Consider the following 15,894-nt stretch of genomic DNA (forward strand, 5'->3'; position numbering starts at 1 on the left):
TTGCAAAAAACTCCACATGACATGTTTTATGGATAAAACAAGGTTCTTAGAACCCTCACTCCTATTAGCCTAATTGTCGTTCTATCGTTCTATCACTAAGATAGAACGCCTACCTTTTATTGATGTTTATATATATATATATGAATAGGGGCGAAATACCTTTTTACCCAATAAAAAAAAAAAGATGGTGTTCTTCATCCATCGATATATGTTGAAAATAAAATTAAAAAAAAAAAGGAACCAAGAGTCGATCTTGACAAACAATGTTCCAATGCAGGAGAATCAACTAGTAACTCACACTACGAGTGTGCTTAAGATGTAAACATGAGTCATATTGTTATAAATGCCTTCCAATCACTTGATAGTATAGAGAATAAGGAACAACCCTGTTTGTATTCAGGGTATTCATTGGCAAGAGTTGTATTCAGTGTATTCATTGGCAAGATTTGTAATCACCGTTAACACATGTATGGATCCAGAAGTAAACAAAAAACATCCCAAACCAACCATGGTGACTTTCATACCACTAGAATGTAGGAATTTAGGAACTTGAAGTTTCCTTGCAATATGTAGCTACATGGTTGAATAACAGAAGAATAGGGCTCAAAACATGTAGCAGTTTAAAAGCAATGTGCTTATGTATTAACATGCATCACAAGATTTGGGTTTATTTATGTATATGGTCTATTCAGCCGATATAAGGCCATATGTTGTATACTTTCAATGCTAATATTTTACGGAGTAAAGGAGCAGGCTTCTCACAATACAAGAATACCTTAAATTAACCATGTACAACAGGCTCGGCATCAACGAAGCGGTGTACAGTTGGATCACAAGCAACATCAAATTTATCAACGAGCCTACCTGCCAAAAAGTATACACAGGATTGTCATTATTACTAAAGAGATTTCATTTTTGAAATATGTACTACATGTACAAACTATGATATTCGCAACATATGGTTGAATGTAAAGACAGGCAATTTTGAAGAACACGGGAGTATATATTACATAAAATCTAGCATAAACATAAAACACATAAGGATCAACGACTCCTATATCCTTCCAATACGAATCCCAGATAATGATTTTCTGATAGCTATGACTCCACTTGTTTCTTGAACCCCATCCTCCTTGAAAAGGCCCCTAAACCAATAGAACCATTTAATAAGACAAATGCAAGCTAAGAAAGTGGTGATTCCCCACCTATTTATCCTTGATCACGGGAAAATTTAGTATTAATAAACATCCAGCTCTTTTTGGAAAAAGTCAACTTAATAACAATCAAGTCCTCCAACAAAATTTAACTGAGACTTTTATGAAGGTTATGGTTTCTATATAGTTTCTCCATTGTGATAAGCTTATGACACACCTTACAACTCAAAGATAACCTATGAACAAAAACAGTTTAGGAAGTTGAATGTACTACAGATACAAGACTTTGGACACATTTGACGCGCTCCTCTTTGAATAAATTTTCCAATCTGACCCATTTAAGATACAACACAACCTAAAATCGAGCTACTACTAAGTGAATGGACTGAAATTACCACATTCAGTGGCCAGTGATAGAGCCGGGGGGGGGGGGGGGGGGGGGGGGTGATGACAGTACAATTTGTCACCTAAACTTTGCACCTAATTGAAGTGGTTAAATTGCTTATCTAATATAACGAAAAGATTAGAATTATACACAGATATTTTGGGTCTGTTACTTTTTGTAGGGAGACTTAATCATAGTATGTTGTTTTCTAAGAAATACCAACATGTTCCATCTCCAGTTTGGAAGATGTGGTCTCAAGAATAACCCCTCCAATGGCTAGCAGCGCTCAATGCAAAGTATTGCTACCAAATTGCAATAAGCGGGCTACGGAGCATTTTATTTGGCAAGAAAGGAATAATAGGCTGTTTAAGAAGAAATGAAGATCCGAAAGTCAGCTCACAAAGAAGATTGTGAGCTTGGTGCGCCTGAGCTGTCCAGTATAAGAAGACTATACGCTTGGAAAGGTTTTTGACAGATTGGGATCTCCCGGTTTCATTAGCTGTTGCTTAGTTTTTTTGGTTCTCTGGTCATTTGTAAATGGTCATATGTTCTAGATACGGTGTGGTTCATATTGAGTGGCATATCGCTCATTATGGTCTTGGGTGTTGCATAGTTGCATGGTCGATGTAATTGTCATTATATGCCGGAAAAAAAAAACAAAAAAAAAAACATGTTCCATCTCTATAAATAATATATCATAACATATAATAACATAGCAAGTATTTCACAATCAATCTAAGCCGTGAGTATGAGCGACAATCTATAGGAAGGTGATGTGATTGGGGAAAAACCCATACCTAGGTGAAGATGTGTGATTCGAGGCGTTTGAGAAACCCGCATAAACATTTGAATACGACTTGGTCAAATACGAAAAGTTGGCAATTGGCGGAAGAGGAGGTACCCTTTCACCTTTTTTCAACATATCTTGCAAATTCACCCTTTGTAAAGTCAACACAGCTCTAGATTCTTTCCACATAAAAACAAGCATCCCGTCTTCAAACACAAAGAGCGAGCCCGGCTTAGAACCTGGATACCTAAACCCATACCCATTTGAGATACCCTCGCCACTAAAGGCCTCTTTTAAATCAAGACAATTTGATTCTCCATCACAATCCCATGGAAACGGCTCAGCTGAAGGCTCATTTATATTTGCTATAAACATAGCAGATCCATTCGGGTGCAAAACATAGTGGGTCCCTTCCAAGATTTTTGTTCCAATGAGAACTTGCTGACCCAGTGATGATTCTGCATAAGAAAGCAACAAAAAGAACAAAGCTTTCCCGGGTTTGTCAGCAGAAGATCTCCCAGGAGGCCAACCAAAAGTTCCACCCCATAAACCAGCATATTCTTGACCAATTATTGGCTCCTGTTCTGGCAATTTGTATAAAGCAAATTTGCTATCATGCATATTTGGCCATGCTCTATAAGAAGATAACCTTGCAGTTGAAGCATGCAAAGTTAGTCCTATTGTATCACCTGACCGCAAGAACTCTTGAAATTGTACATACTTACTGTTTTCACTGCTTGAAGAACTTCTTGAATGTTCACGGCTTCCATTAATTGAGCTTGATTTTCCAATGATTTGTTTGAAACTATCCCTAAAATACCCAACAAATGATTTCTTTTTTGAACTCTGGATTCGATATTGATGCTGAGAATCATCAAGAAACTTTCTAACTTCACCCAAATTTGATTCTCTGGGATCACACTTGTACATTTGCATTAATCGTGATCGACGTTCACAAAATCTACTAGAATCTTCCCCTTCTGAGCAAGGAAAAGATAACCCATCTGCTGGCTGTGACATGTCAACACGGATCTGACTGGTCACAGTTTCAATCAATTTTCTTCTGTCACTAAATGCCAAACGACTGAATGGGACAGGAGGTTTCTGGCCATTAATTCTTTGTGACTTAGAAACCCCGGGTTCAGATGGACAAATCTTTCTAGAAAATTCTCTATCCATGGGATTTGGAATCCCAACAAAGCTTTTGCTATGGACCAACTTACCCCCGTCCGTTAGTTTCCGGGGTTCAACCTCAAGTAATAATACGTTGCAGCTTCTGTCTACACCTTTGAGTGAACCTGGATAGAAATAATTAGTTTCACGTTCTCTCCCATGAAGAAGAAAAACAGATGATCCATCAACATCACCAATGATTTCAAACACAGGTGACCATAGAATAGGGCCTTGTTCAATTCCTAAAGGGCCAAGTTCTTGTGGGATGATTCGACATCCAACAACAGATATGAAACCAGGCATGACATAAACTACATTGCCAAGTTCAGGATTTTGGTGAACCCAAATCCCAATCAATGGCTGCACATTAACAAGAAACCTACAAAGGGATCTATAAGAATGAACCCCTTTCCGCCACTCGATAAGATCTTTATTTGGAATCACTCCAAGCAATTCACATTGTATTAACCAGACTTTATCAGAACTTGCAAGGGCATAAAGACTACGGCAACAAATGGAGAGGTTAAAGACGTCTTTCGGAGTGAGAGATCGAGTTACAACAGCAAATATATCATCAGGTAAAGCTACAAGTAACTTTGATCCACATATTTTATTATCAGATATCATTCTAAACAGATTGCTAATTCAAAGTATATTATTGAACACATACACAGTAAAATTCACATACACACACACACAGACACACACATACACACACACAAGCAGCCACAAACTCCAATTGATGTTCCCCAAAATTCTTAATAAACTCTACTAATAAGTGAGGTGGTCTCAAGAAAAACAGGGCCTAAAGATGGATAGATACAAGATTGATCAATATTTGGTATCTAGTCTAGACATATAAGAATGAGATAAAGGTAAAGTTGGAACCTTTATTGAAAAAAAGATTCATCAAATTGACCTTTTTTTTTGAACGGCGGAAGAAATTGACCTTACTTAATTGCATAGATATACAAAGAGAGAAAAAGAGATCACAAAGAACTTGGTTGCTTAAAGATTAATTCAGGAGCAGAAACTGAATATTTTAATACTATCATGTTTTATTGATTGATTCAAGTGAACAGGAAGAAGATGACCCAGAAAAGGCGTGTATAATGGAAACAGACAAGAAAAGTGAGCATTGAAAATTAAAATAAATATCAATAGGAGAAAAGGTCCTCCAATATTTGTATGGAATGAGGATCAAACTCATAATCTCTGTCTCCAGAGGCAAAGATATTTACCAATTATCCAACCATACTGCTTTATATTAATTAAAGACTAGTTTATTATATACGAATACATATTACGTAAAGACTACTTTATCCTTAGCTTATTTTGTAAGCCAATGACCATTATATGCCATTCTCCCCCTATCTGGCTCTTGATCCCTCATTCCATCAATCTGTCGTTGTGATCTCCATTACTGATGGACAAATCTGTTTGGAAACAAAGCTCTTTTATCACTGAATTAGACCTGTAATGTCGGCTTATTTGTCAGTCGTGTTGGGTCTGCCGCTCAGTTAAAAACTATGAAACAAGTCTGCGGTAGTTTAAAGCTAGAATTTGCACAATATCGCGAAGTGGCCGCCTTTGCTCAACTTGGGTCAGACCTGGATGCTGCGACTCAGGTCTGTCTAATGGACGGGTAGTCTCAAAGTATATTAATCAAAAGCTAAAAAATTAGAATTCAAATATATTAAATTTTTATCACCAATATCACAATTTAATCAATACGAAAACTAAAAAAGTAGACATATGAAAGTTAATTTCATATAAATATTGATTTATTATGAATAATTATGATATGGATGTCCATATTATTGCAGATCTTATTATTATATTACCAAAATTGATACAGAAATTACCAAGTTCACTGAACTGGAGAAATCGAGTGAACTGGAGGATCCAACTGAACTAAAGAAGTTAAGTGAAATGGAGAAAACTGGCCAGATAATGCCACCAGAACAAGCAATGTTCATTCTGTCAGTTGTCGCCCATTTTAAACAATTATTTACTGAACCAGCCCAGTTACCAGTTATAACATTACTCCAATGGCAAGGGTCGATGTTACCAATAGTGATCCACTAGTAATGTTCTCCACTGAACCTTTCCAGTGACCACTCTCCAATCAAGTCTACTGATGAATGCTCCAGATTTAAGTCTCTAGTGGAAGTCCAGATATCACTCTCCAGTTGCCTCAATAAAGTTTGTTTCTGAATAATAAAGATTGTCACGTGCCTTGTGGACCCAATAAGAGAAGGTGGATGACAACTGTGATAAAGACAAAAAGAGGGAAGTGTGACAACGTTATTCCTAACGGTTTGTGGACCCGGCTGCAAAAGAAATATTTCTAGAAGCTATATGCGTGCTCTTTCTATTGGTCTATTTTGTTAGTGGTTGTCCTCACTATGTGCCAGCCTTTTATTTTATTTCTTTATTATTTTTATTATAATTTCGATGATTCTTAGGCAGGTAGTTATCTATAAATAGGGGCTCATTTCTCATTGTATCACAAATTATGATGAGTTGAATGAAATTAATAGAGCAGCCTCTATTTCTTAAAAATCTTCATTTACCTTTATAGATCTTTGATCTTGGTGGTTTGGAGTGATCCCTTTATCTATAATTGTGGTGGTTCGTCCTTTATCAATTATACTGGTGAGATCTAAAAATCTTCGATTCCTTTATCTGTGTTTGTGGTGGCTAGCCCTTTATCAAACATAGTGGTGGGTTGGAGTGTTTCCTTTATCCATGATTCCGGTGGCTTGGCCTTTACGAATCTTGGTGGTGGATTCTTTTATCTATCATTTTATTTATCGTCTTGTTTTGTTGTTTAATTCATAAAATCCAGAAAATACCAAAAATCTCTAATTCCATTTTGTTTAATTTCCGTTGTGCTTGAGTTATTGCGTGTTTTACGCATCAAATTTGATATCAGAGCCAGGTTTGAAAAAGGTTTCTTAATGTTTTTATTTGTGGGTTTTGTTATCTTGTTTGTTGGGTCAGATTATATCTGTTGGGATTGTGGTTTGTTTTGTCTAAATTTGTTATTGTTGGTGTTATTTTGTTGAATATTAATGGTTTATAGAAGAAATATGACTCTAGAAGAAGCTCATAATGCTAGGAGGGATAGGCAGATTGAAGTTTTACAAGAAACACTTGGTAGAGATATTAACCTATTAGAAGATGGTGGTTTAAGGTTGAATAGAGAACGTGTTGTAGGTGAAAGAGATGATGAGTCTCAAGGTCCTAGTAAGAGATCTGATGACACTCCCAGATCTTCTAGTGATTCTGATGAGTCTAATCAATCTAGAAGAAGGCATAGGAGGCATAAGGTTAATGACACGAAAGATATTAAGATAGATCCACCAGATTTCATTGGTTCTTCTAACCCAGAAGAGTTCTTTGAATGAGTTCAGGTGATGGATAGAATAATGGAGATAAAAAGGTATGATGATAAGAAAAGTACTAAGGTTGCCATTATTAGGTTGAAAAAGTATGCTTCATCCTGGTATGATAATATGAAAGATGAAAGAAATTATAAAGGGAAAAGCATAATCAAGACCTGGTCCAAGCTGAAAGAAGTTATGCAGAAGAGATTTGTTCCCCAGTCGTACAAGCAAGACCAGTATCTTTTGATGAATAATCTGAAGCAAGGTACAAAAGAGGTTGTGGAATATATTAGAGAATTCGAGCAACTGAAGACTCGAACTGGTGTGAAAGAAACTGAAGAGCATACTATCGCCAGATTCATTGGTGGGTTGAATGCTACCATTTCAGAAAAGATAGAGTTGCAGCCCATCTGGACGTACGAAGGAGCTTGCAAATTGGCTCTCCAGATTGAGAAGCAACTGAGGAAGAAAGTCTAGTACAAACCTTTCACTAAGGTTTCGTCCAGTTCCAGTCAACCAGTTCTGAAGCACAGTGCAACTGGTCAACAGTCCTTTAGAGGCAAAGAAAAAGAAACCGGAGAATCAAAAGAGCCAGTTGAAAGAAAATGCTTTAAGTGTCATGGGTTTGGTCACTTCCACGCCCAGTGCCCCAACCAGAGAGCACTCACTGCTAAGGAGATTGAAAGCTTACCAGATGTTGACAATGAAGAAGGTAAACCAATGTATGATGATGATGAAAGTGAAGAAACATATGTTGGTGCAGATATTGGAGAAATGTTGGTCGTGAGAAGAGTGATGCATGCGAATGAAGTTGTAACTGATGCCGCCTAGAGAGAGAATATTTTCCATTCCAGATGTACTGTTAAAGGCAAGGTGTGTGATCTGATCATCAATGGTGGGAGTTGTGCTAATGCTGCTTCTACTTACATGGTAGAGAAACTAGAGTTGCCAACTGTAAAGCATCCTCGTCCATACAAGTTGCAATGGCTAAGTGAAGGATCTGAGGTAAAAGTCAATCAACAAGTTACTATCCCTTTATCCATTGGATCTGTTTATGAAGATAAAATTGTCTGTGATGTTGTCCTTATGGATGCTTGTCATATTTTACTAGGTAGACCTTGGTTGTTTGATAATTATGTATTTCATAATGGTCGTGCAAATTCTTATTCATTATTTGTAAGTGGGAAGAAGGTCACTTTAACTTCTCTGAAACCCAATGAGTTATTGAAAATTAATGGGAATCAACCCAGCAAGTCCTTATTTATGTCTCAAACTGAAGTTGAAGAAGAGTTAATTGAAGGCTCTCCAGTTATGATGTTACTAGTGCTAGAGCGTACTGGAGAAAAGGAGCTCACTAGAGTCCCCAGTCTCCTGAAATCTTTACGGAAGGAATTCACTGATGTTTTCCCAGAAGACCTACCTGAGGGTTTGCCGCCAGTAAGAGGTATTGAACACCAGATTGACTTGGTTCCAGGGTCAGTTCTTCCAAACAAAGCTGCTTACAGATGTTCACCAACTGAAGCAAAAGAATTGCAAAGACAAGTAGACGAGTTGGTTGCCAAAGGTTATGTGAGAACCAGTATGAGTCCTTGCTCAGTTCCAGCTCTCCTAGTTCCAAAAAAAGATGGTTCGATGAGAATGTGTGTTGATAGTAAAGCCATAAATAATATAACTATTAAGTATAGATATCCCATTCCGAGGTTGGATGATATGCTTGATGAGTTACATGGCTCCAGTGTGTTTTCCAAAATTGATCTCAGAAGTGGTTATCACCAGATCAGAATGAAAGATGGAGATGAGTGGAGGACTACTTTCAAAATCAAAGGAGGCCTCTATGAATGGTTAGTAATGCCTTTTGGTTTATCTAATGCTCCAGTACTTTCATGAGACTGATGAATGAAGTTCTCAGACCACTTATTGGTCAGTTTGTTGTTGTTTACTTCGATGATATTCTGGTATATTCAAAATCTGAAGCTGAACATGTTGATCATTTAAGAAGTGTGTTTGAATTACTGAGAAAACACCAGTTATATGGCAAATTAGAAAAATGTGATTTCATGGTGGAAAGTGTAATATTTCTTGGTTATGTGGTATCAAAAGAAGGTATTTCCATGGATCCTTCTAAAGTGGAAGCCATCAGATCATGGCCAGTTCCTACTACTACCACTGAAGCAAGAAGTTTTCATGGACTGGCATCTTTTTATAGAAGGTTAATCAAGAATTTCTCTACAGTAGTGGCTCCAATCACTGACTGTCTGAAGAAATGCGTATTTGACTGGCCAAGTTCAGCCCAATTAGCATTTGAATCACTGAAGGAAAAGCTCAGCTCAGCTCCAGTATTATCTTTTCCAGATTTTGATCAGTTATTTGAGTTAGAGTGTGACGCCAGTGGTGTGGGTATTGTTGCAGTTCTGGTGCAAGCAGGGCGTCCAGTTGCATATTTCAGTAAAAAACTTAATGGCTCAAAACTGAAGTATAGCACTTATGATAAAGAGTTTTATGAAATTATTCGTGCTATCACTCACTGCTCACGTTATCTGAAGCCAAAACAGTTTGTTTTATTTTCTGACCACGAAGCACTAAAGTTCATTAATGGTCAACACAAGCTTAATGCCAGACATGCAAAATGGGTGGAATTTTTGCAATCTTATTCATTTGTTTCAAAACATAAGGCTAGAGTGGCTAATGTTGTTGCTGATGCACTCTCTAGACGATATTCATTATTGTCCATTCTAGAAGCAAGAGTTCTTGGATTTTCTTTCATTAAGGAGTTGTATGCTGCTGATCCAGACTTTTCTGATCGTCTCACTGAAGCTCACCAAAAAGGACCATTTATTGTTCAGGATGGTTTCTTATAGAAAAATGGTAAATTGTGTATTCCAAGGGGTTCTATCCGTGATCTATTGATAAGAGAAGCACATGGAGGAGGTTTAGCTGGCCATTTTGGCATTAACAAGACTGGAGCGATCCTCACTGAACACTTCTACTGGCCAAGTTTACTGAAGGATGTTCAGAATATTATAAGTCGTTGTCCAACTTGTCACCAGGCGAAGGCAACTTTTCACAAGGGTTTGTATACTCCTCTTCCAGTTCCAAATCAACCGTGGGAAGATCTTAGCATGGATTTTATTGTTGCACTGCCCATGACTCAAAAGGGAAAAGATTCAATAATGGTGGTTGTTGACCTTTTTTTTAAGATGGCTCATTTTACTCCTTGCCATACTACAAATGAGGCTTTAGCAGTGGCAAATTTATTTTTCAAGGAAATTGTTCGCTTGCATGGGATTCCAAAGACAATTGTGTCAGATAGAGATGTGAAATTTCTAAGTTAATTCTGGAAGACATTATGGAGATTGATGGGTACCAGGTTAATGTTCAGTACGTCTCATCATCCTCAGACTGATGGACAAACTGAAGTTACTAACAGAACCATTGGTATGCTGTTGAGTACATTGGTGAAGAAAACTTTAAAAGATTGGGATTTGAAACTAGCTCACACAGAATTTGCTTTCAACAGAGCTCCAAATTATTCTACTAAGAAATCACCACTCGAAATTTGTTATGGAGTCAATCCTTTAACCCCCATTGATCTGATTCCATTTTCGATTGAACCTAAGGCAAGTATTGAAGCTGAGGCCAGAGCGAAAGAAATTAAGAAAATTCATGAACAGGTGATGGCCAGAATTGAGAAAACTAATGCTGAGTACAAGGCAAGAGCAAACAAGCATAGAAAGCAGTTCAGTTTTGCTCCAGGTGATCTTGTCTGAGTACATCTGAGAAAAAAAAGGTTTCCATCAAAAAGAAAGAACAAGTTGATGCCCAGAGCTGAAGGACCGTTCTAAATTTTGGAGAAATGTGGTAAAAATGCTTACAAGCTTGAGTTACTTGGAGATACCTCTATTTCAAGTACCTTTAATGTGGGTGATCTGATACCTTATCTGGAGGATGAGTACCTCGAAGACTTGAGGACAAGTCTTTCTTTAAAGGGGAAGATTGATACAGAAATTACCAGGTTCACTGAACTGGAGAAATCGAGTGAACTGGAGGATCCAACTGAACTGAAGAAGTTAAGTGAAATGGAGAAAACTGGCCAGATAATGCCACCAGAACAAGCAATGTTCATTCTGTTAGTTATCGCCCATTTTAAACAATTATTTACTGAACCAGCCCAGTTACCAGTTATAACATTACTCAAGTGGCAAGGGTCTCCAGATGTTACCAGTAGTGATCCACCAGTAATGTTCTCCACTGAACCTTTCCAGTGACCACTCTCCAGTCAAGTCTACAGATGAATGCTCCAGATTTAAGTCTCTAGTGAAGTCCAAATATCACTCTCCAGTGCCTTAATAAAGTTTGTTTCTGAATAATAAAGATTGTCATGTGTTTGGTGGACCCAATAAGAGAAGGTGGATGACAGCTGTCATAAAGACAAAAAGAGGGGCGTGTCACAACGTTATTCCTAACGGTTTGTGGGCCCAGCTGCAAAAGGAATATTTCTAGAAGCTTTATGTGTGCTCTTTCTATTGGTCCATTTTGTTAGTGACTGTCCCCACGATGTGGCAGCCTTTTATTTATTTTACTTCCTTATTATTTTTATTATAATTTCGATGATTCCTAGGCAGATAGTTATCTATAAATAGGGGCTCATTTTTCATTGTATCACAGATTATGATGAGTTAAATGAAATTAATAGAGCAACCTCTATTTCTTAAAAATCTTCATTTACCTTTATAGATCTTTGATCTTGGTGGTTTGGAGTGATCCCTTTATCTATAATTGTGGTGGTTCGTCCTTTATCAATTATAGTGGTGAGATCCAAAAATCTTCGATTCCTTTATCTGTGTTTGTGGTGGCTAGCCCTTTATCAAACATAGTGGTGGGTTGGAGTGTTTCCTTTATCCTTGATTCCGGTGGCTTGGCCTTTACGAATCTTGGTGGTGGATTCTTTTATCTATCATTTTATTTATCGTCTTGTTTTGTTGTTTAATTCATAAAATCCTGAAAATACCGAAAATCTCTAATTCCATTTTGTTTAATTTCCGCTGTGCTTGAGTTATTGCGTGTTTTACACATCAAGATTGTTTTCTTGGAAAATACTCCAATATTGTTTGTATATAGACAATTGTTCATGAGATTAATAATACACAATTTTCCATTGTCTCTATATTCTCTTGTCTTTTGTATTGTTCTGTTTCTTTAGTTTTATAACACGTTATCAGCACGAATCTCTAACCTAACTATTTTGTGTCCGACAATATTTTTGATTTATTCTACCATTCGATCAGTTGTAAAAAGTTTTATAATGATAATATATCTTCATCCAACTGATTGGTTGATATTTTATGTCTTTTAAAATCTTTGAAAAATTTTATTTTTCATATTTGTACTCATTACTCAACCGACTTGCTCTGTCAAAGAATAATTGATTTTGAAACGAATCAAAAGCGTTGTGTCTAAATATGGCTTGGGATTTGACATATAAATATGTTACCGATGGAGTTTATTGTTACCGTCTAGTTGATTCTATGGAAAGAAGCATTGGGATATATTTTTTGTTGCCTTTGGTTGACACTTGAGCAATTGAAGTCACAATACTTTTGGTTATTAGGTACAAGCAGACTTTGGATTTACACAACTCATTGGTGATTGTGGTAATGTGATCATTTTATTATAAATCGCATGTCCGGAAATAATTTAAGCATACGGGGTCACACGAAATGACATGGTAACTCGATAATATTAATTGATATATTAAAGTAATATATTGATTAGTTTGATCACGAAATGATTAATTAAACATAATTAAAGGGTTAGTTATATTTAATTGATTAAAGAGGAGGATTAAAATATGAAAATCGAAAAATGGATTTGGACCTAAAGTCCATGAGGGGGCCGACCACTTAAAGGCTTGTTTAAGCCTTGATGTGGCTTATTTTCCAAGCTATGTTAACCTAATTAAATCCTATAAATAGAGGCTTAATTATAGGTTTTTCATTCTTTTTTTTCTTTTCACATAGTTTTCTCTCATCTTCTCTCTTTTTCTTGAAGTGGCCGAAATTCTCTTTCTTTTAAGAGGTTTCGACTTCAAGTTAAGGGTTTGTAACAAAGGGTTGTTCGGTTAAGTGATCGGGGTACTAGCATACATTATTCGGGGTGTCTAGTGTGCGATCGTAGAGGGGTTTTGCTTTAAACCCTAAGCATTAATAATAATCTTATTATTATTATCTTTACTGGAGCTTTGCATAAGGTACACAACTCAATTCTATTCTTTGTTAATTAATTTGATTGCATATATGTTTCGATTTCTTCCGTTGAGCGTACTCGTGATTATGTATGTTTAGGTGCTTATATTCTAACAGTGGTATCACGAGCCACATATGTGATCTATTAATTACAAAGATCAAAACTTGAAAGGGGGGGGGGGTTTAAGGGTTGGTTGATTTTAATTAATTGTTAAAATAATTAAAGGTTGTTTTCTTATTTTAATTAAATAAAATTTCGGTTATTAATTAAATAAAAATAAGGGTTTTTTTTGTTTAATTAAAATTTCAATCTCATTCAATGTAGACTGAAATCCTCAAGCAAGTTTTGAATTGTGAATTGACATGATTTATGTGATTAATTGCATGATTATGTGTATCTTGATTATTTAAAGTTGTTAAATAATAGTAAAATCACAGAAAATTCATGCAAAATTTATTGTGATTTTACTGGATATATTGAGATATATTTTGCAAAGCATGATCATCCAATAATTAGGGTTAATTATTAGATAATTATGTGACAATGTGAAATTTTCGTGTAAATTTTCTGGTTTGCGACAATTTATTAAAAAATTCATATCTTTTAATCGGTAATGAGTTATAAGCCCAAATTCGGACTGTAGATTTTAGACTCATAGGGCTAAAACTTTGTAGTTCTGGTAGAAATCTGAATCGGATCAGAAACAGGCTTAAACTGGTCGTGAAGCTACTGGAAATTTCCAGTCAACATGTTTTTATGTGTTTATGTGCTAAGTGTTAGTTATTTTGTTTAAAGGCTTACGCAATCAAGGTAACTTGATGCATGTGGTCCTCTTCTTCGGAAGGGGGAGCCGGGTTTAAACATATGCATGAACCATAGTGACCATGTTTAGGTGGCCTACCTTAACTTGTTACATGATTAAGTAGTTCGGAATTAGCAAATTTATTAATTTCTGTATTGTTTATAAGTTGTATAAAGGTGATGCAAAAATTGTTTTGAAAATAAATTTGACTAAGAACTATCGAAATAGAGATTTCATTAATAAAATTGGAGTCTTGCAACCTTCAGATACACCGGCTCACCCATTTGAACAAACTCTAAGAGAGGTATAAATCGGAGTGCGCTAGCCTTCTAAAAGGGCGAGTTTTTAATTGCGTCCATCGCAAACCTTTGCCCTTGCGCTTCTTTGTGCGTTCAAATGGAGCTACCAAGCTCTCTTGTGTTGTTAAGACTAAACAAATGATTTTATTAAATATTATGTTTCAAAGATTATGCATGAGTCTTCAAACATAAACTTTTGATTCACATCAAATGCAATACCCATTTAAAGTTAAGTCAATGTCACCCACTTTGCTAAAAACACTTGCCAGTGCTTTTTGCTCTATGTGAGACGTAGGTGAATTGTATCTCTTCAAGGTAGATTACCAGTCGTTGTGAGACAGCGGTGGACTATTTACATGTTCTTAATTGGGCGACTTAAAACGAGTTAAGAGGTGAGACCTTAACCCGTGGCATAAGATGGGACAAAACATGTTTACAAAACACTTAATACCCCTTTACAGTGTTGTTGTAGGTCCCATAATTCTAGGAGTTGCATGAATGTAATTATCGATTCTCGATTACCTTTTGAATACCGTCATTTCTAGCAGATCAACTGATGAAATGATTGTATGTCAAGTTGGATCCTAGCCTTAGTGAAAGTAATTTGTTAGATGAATTTAACAAGGGTAAATTACATTTCTTAAGGATTAATTATCAAAAATACCGATAATTGAACTTTTGTCTGTTTTGAAGATGGCAACAACAAATCCTTCTCAAAACATACACCAATCGGCTTTCAGGTCGATGCTAGAAACGAAAAGACTTTCTGGAGCCAAACTTCAATGACTGGGTTCAAGTCATTGATGAGCAAACACCATTGTTCCGGGAGCGAATGCTTCAACTTGAAAGTTGGCTGCATACAATGCTCGGTATGATAGACACAATAAGGTTGCTTGTTTAATGTTGGAAAGCATGAATGCCGACCTTCAAAAGCAATTTGAGCATTCATTTCCATGTGATATGCTCACTGAACTGAAGTCTTTGTACTAAAAGCAAGCCGGAGTGGAGTTGTTCGACCTAGTTGATCAACTTCATGACTTGCGACACGAGCATGGAACATCGGTTAGTCCTCAAGTACTCTAGTTGAAAAGGTACTCATGGGCGATTAGAAAGGTTAAACTATGCTTATTATTTGCATATTACTATTGGCATGAACCTAAAAAGCGTATTTTTTAGGAGTTCGTGCACAATTGTAATATGCATAGCATGAGTAAAACCACAGCTAAACTTCATGTCATGTTAATTGAGTATGAGAAAGAGCTTCCAAGGAAATCTGATACATCCCAAGTTCTTATGATCAAAGGGGGAAAGGTTCAGAAAGCAGAACAACCGTAAGCAAAGGGCAAGATTTTTTGGTAAGAGAAAACAAGTTGAGTTTGTCTCAAAACCTTAAAAGACCCTTTTGGCAAAAGGAGCATACAACTAAAGTATCTAGCTGAGTTGAATGCGAAGAAGAAGCAAGCTGGTTCGGCCAGTGCTTCAAGTATCTTCAAATTGAATTATGTGCGTTGTTATACAAATAATAATTCAATAGCAAATAGTCAAGTTTAACTTGGACTCTAATTATCTTTGACATAGTCATCTTGTTTAATTTTGTCAAGAAAGACATTTAAAGACTTCAAAGGGACGGTGTCTTACAATCAAATGATGAATCATTTG

General features: G+C 36.4%; 1 protein-coding gene across 3 annotated transcripts; it reads right to left on the reverse strand.

The window, feature by feature from the left end:
* Window positions 1-532: 532 nt before the first annotated feature.
* Window positions 533-4,357, reverse strand: LOC122605047 (F-box protein At5g39450). Of its 3 annotated transcripts, none has more exons than XM_043777919.1 (2): window positions 2,337-4,355; window positions 533-860 (listed from the first exon to the last, which is right to left on the reverse strand). In XM_043777919.1, the coding sequence occupies exons 1-2, from the start codon at window positions 4,124-4,126 to the stop codon at window positions 782-784; spliced, it is 1,869 nt and encodes a 622-aa protein (XP_043633854.1). In that variant the 5' UTR covers window positions 4,127-4,355; the 3' UTR covers window positions 533-781. The 3 variants fall into 3 exon arrangements, with proteins under 3 accessions (XP_043633854.1, XP_043633855.1, XP_043633853.1); XM_043777920.1 differs by having other exon boundaries at window positions 533-864; window positions 2,337-4,352; XM_043777918.1 differs by lacking the exon at window positions 533-860 and adding an exon at window positions 893-1,145 and having other exon boundaries at window positions 2,337-4,357.
* Window positions 4,358-15,894: the final 11,537 nt, after the last annotated feature.

This window comes from Erigeron canadensis, chromosome 6 (genome assembly GCF_010389155.1).
Source record: "Erigeron canadensis isolate Cc75 chromosome 6, C_canadensis_v1, whole genome shotgun sequence".
Lineage (NCBI taxonomy): Eukaryota > Viridiplantae > Streptophyta > Magnoliopsida > Asterales > Asteraceae > Erigeron > Erigeron canadensis.

Excerpts from the sequence above, each read along its gene's own strand:
- LOC122605047 (XM_043777918.1), bottom strand. The coding sequence starts at position 4,126 with ATGATATCTGATAATAAAATATGTGGATCAAAGTTACTTGTAGCTTTA. Across the intron at positions 1,146-2,336 it reads AATCACACATCTTCACCTAG|GGGCCTTTTCAAGGAGGATG; the intron begins GTATGGGTTTTT and ends CTATTGGTTTAG.